Consider the following 2,809-nt stretch of genomic DNA (forward strand, 5'->3'; position numbering starts at 1 on the left):
GTGCAGGGCCCGTTCGCTGGGCAGGATGGGGGCTGGAGGGGGGGAAGCCGGCGGACGGAGCCTATCGGCTCCGTTCGCCGCTGGGCTGAAAGCGTACCTTAGTGTATGTGGGGAAGATGGCCGCTCAGAAGACGCTGGCTCCGATGACTGGGTCCCTCCCCTCCCAGCCACCCAGCCAATGGCAGGGCAGGTTGGCTGAGGGAGCCAGTCATTGGAGGCAGCTCTTCTGAGTGGCATATTTTCCGCCCATACACTAACGGGGCGCATTTTAGAATTCTGGCACCCAAAACTCCTTTATAATAAAGGAGAGATAGAAGGTATCCTGGGGCGCAGAGCTATGGGTTTGAACAAAGGAACCAAAAGGTTTCCGATCTTTGATTATGGGTTTCCCATAACTTAAACAAAAGGTGTGATGGCACCCTATTGGGTATATCCTGGAAGATACTTGGAACGTCAATGGTTGATACTGTCTGATAACTTCAACGTTAATAGCTTTTGGTAACCTGGGAGAATTGAACAGGAAGAGGACCGGAAATTGGTTCCCCAGAGAAATGTTTACATTTAAAAAGAAGTGAGACCCAGGATGGAAGTAATAAATGACAGATGTAGCTGTTCTTGTACAGAAATGTATTTACGTGACAAAAGGTGCTTTTATGAGACAAAAGGTGCTTTTCTACAGAAAGAAGATCTCCATATTGTGGACCTGAAGAGAAAAAGAAGAGATTGGATTTATAAGAACATAAGAGAAGCCAATGTTGGATCAGGCGAATGGCTCATCTAGTACAACACTCTGTGTCACACAGTGGCCAAAAATACCAGGTGCCATCAGGAGGTCCACCAGTGGGGCCAGGACACCAGAAGCCCTTTCACTGTTGCCACCCCCCAACCACCAAGAATACAGAGCATCACTTGCCCCAGCCTGAGAGTTCCTATCTACACCTTGTGGCTAATAGCCTGCCCTTCACTACCCAAAGGAGTCTCAGAGCACCTTATAAGGTAGGTGGGCCTGAGAGAGCTCTCTCAAGAACTGCCCTTGAGAGAACAGCTCTGAAAGAACTCATGACTGACCCAAGATCACACCAGCAGCTGCCTGTGGAGGAGTGGGGTATCAAACCCGGTCCCCCCAGATTAGAGTCCGCGCTCCTAACCACTACACCAAACTGGCTCCCAGTTTGTACTGGAATACAGATAACATTGATACTTACCTGTGCGGGTGGAGGCAAATTGCACGTAGACAAGACACACGTTGTTTCCAAATCCTCCACGGCCCATGTTTTCGGCAAGCTCCTATGTTCATATGTGTGCATGTGTCCCCTCTTAGGACTGACCACAGACTCCGTAGGAATTTGTTTTCAAGGGACCCTGGGCTACTTCAGCGGTGAGGGTACCTGTGGCGGGCTGCCCTCTGACTCTGGGTATACAGGTGGGGGGGTTACCGGTTAGGGTGTTGTCACGGCTCAGGTGGGGTGTCACCTGATGCTGCCACCACTCTGGATTTAGGATCCCTTGAGAAGGCCCAGAGCACCCTCCCAAGACCTTCAGACCTCCCTTTTGGCCGAATAATAGCCATGAGGACCAGGCAGAGTGAACAATGAAAATAGTTTATTGTATAGGAGGTCAAACAACAAGGTGCAGAATTATAACAATAAGTGGGTGAAAATAAAATAAATCAAATCCCCTACCGCGTCTAAATATATACTGTCCCTATCTCACTATTCCAAGTAACTCTAGACTACTCACCCTTCCCTCAGGATGAGGGTCTCTTCCCTGCAGCAGCCTGCCTTCTGGCTCTGCTCTCTGGGAAGAAGAACAGCTTTTCCTGCTGCTCCAGGTCTTTTATTCCAAGCCCTCCTCTTTTCCTATTGGTCAATTTTGGTTCCTAAACCTCTCAGGGGCTTCTGGGAGTTGTAGGCCCAGCCTCACCTACTGCTAGCCAGGCTCCTTGGGCCTAGTAGGCCTCTGGTGGCACAGCTCAGATCATGACAGGTGTCTAACTAGGGCTTGGGAGACCAAAATTCAAATCCCGACTCATCCAGGAAGATTGGTAAATGACCACGACCAGTCACACTCTCTCGGTCTCACGACTTCACAAGGTTGTGGTGAAGGTCAGCTGAAGAAGGGGAGACTGTCTACAAGACGTTGAGCTCCTTGAAGGAAGGATGGGATAAAAGTGTACTAGATAGATCGAGCTTTCCCCCTGAAAACTGGTATTTATTTTTATTTTATCTTGTTATTCAGTTTATACCCCACCCTCCCCGCAAAGCAGCCTTAGGGCAGCTTACATTCATTAAAACATATTACATAATATATAGATAGCAATTAAAATCTGATAAAATCAACATGAAACAATTCAATTTCAGTAATAACAGTAATAGACCCGCGTTGCTGCATGACGGAGTGAGCTCCCGTCTCTAGTTCCAGCTCCTGCCAACCTAGCAGTTCGAAAATTGCAAGTAGATAAATAGGTACCACTTCGGTGGGAAGGTAACAGCCACATGACCACGGCCACATGACCACGGAAACGTCTTCGGACAGCGCTGGCTCTTCGGCTTTGAAATGGAGATGAGCACCGCAACCCTAGAGTCGGATTCGACTGGCTTTCGAGCAAGGGAACCTTTACCTTTACCTAATAACAGTAATAAGTGCTGTTGATGTTTCGCTAATTATACGAGACAGTGTACTTTTTGGTAAGTTTTCCAGTTTCTCAATGTCCTTCACCCAGGCCGGCATCACAGCTGAGAGTTGGTGGTGATAGTGGGGGCGGCTCCTAGTGGAAAGCCTGGCAGAAGAGCTCCGTCTTGCAGGCCCT

The 2,809-nt window shown here is 48.8% G+C and overlaps 1 protein-coding gene across 1 annotated transcript in view; it reads right to left on the minus strand.

Annotated features, from left to right (window-relative positions):
* The window catches only part of SPRED2 (sprouty-related, EVH1 domain containing 2), a 128,171-nt gene extending 126,899 nt beyond the window's left edge, over positions 1 to 1,272 (minus strand). The window contains exon 1 of the mRNA XM_015422701.1: positions 1,206 to 1,272. Coding sequence (XP_015278187.1) covers positions 1,206 to 1,272 — 67 coding nt within the window. The remainder of the gene's footprint in view (positions 1 to 1,205) is intronic.
* Between the last annotated feature and the right edge of the window lie 1,537 nt (positions 1,273 to 2,809).

This window comes from Gekko japonicus, unplaced genomic scaffold (assembly GCF_001447785.1).
Source record: "Gekko japonicus isolate JY-2015 unplaced genomic scaffold, Gekko_japonicus_V1.1 scaffold2501, whole genome shotgun sequence".
In the NCBI taxonomy this organism is placed as follows: domain Eukaryota; kingdom Metazoa; phylum Chordata; class Lepidosauria; order Squamata; family Gekkonidae; genus Gekko; species Gekko japonicus.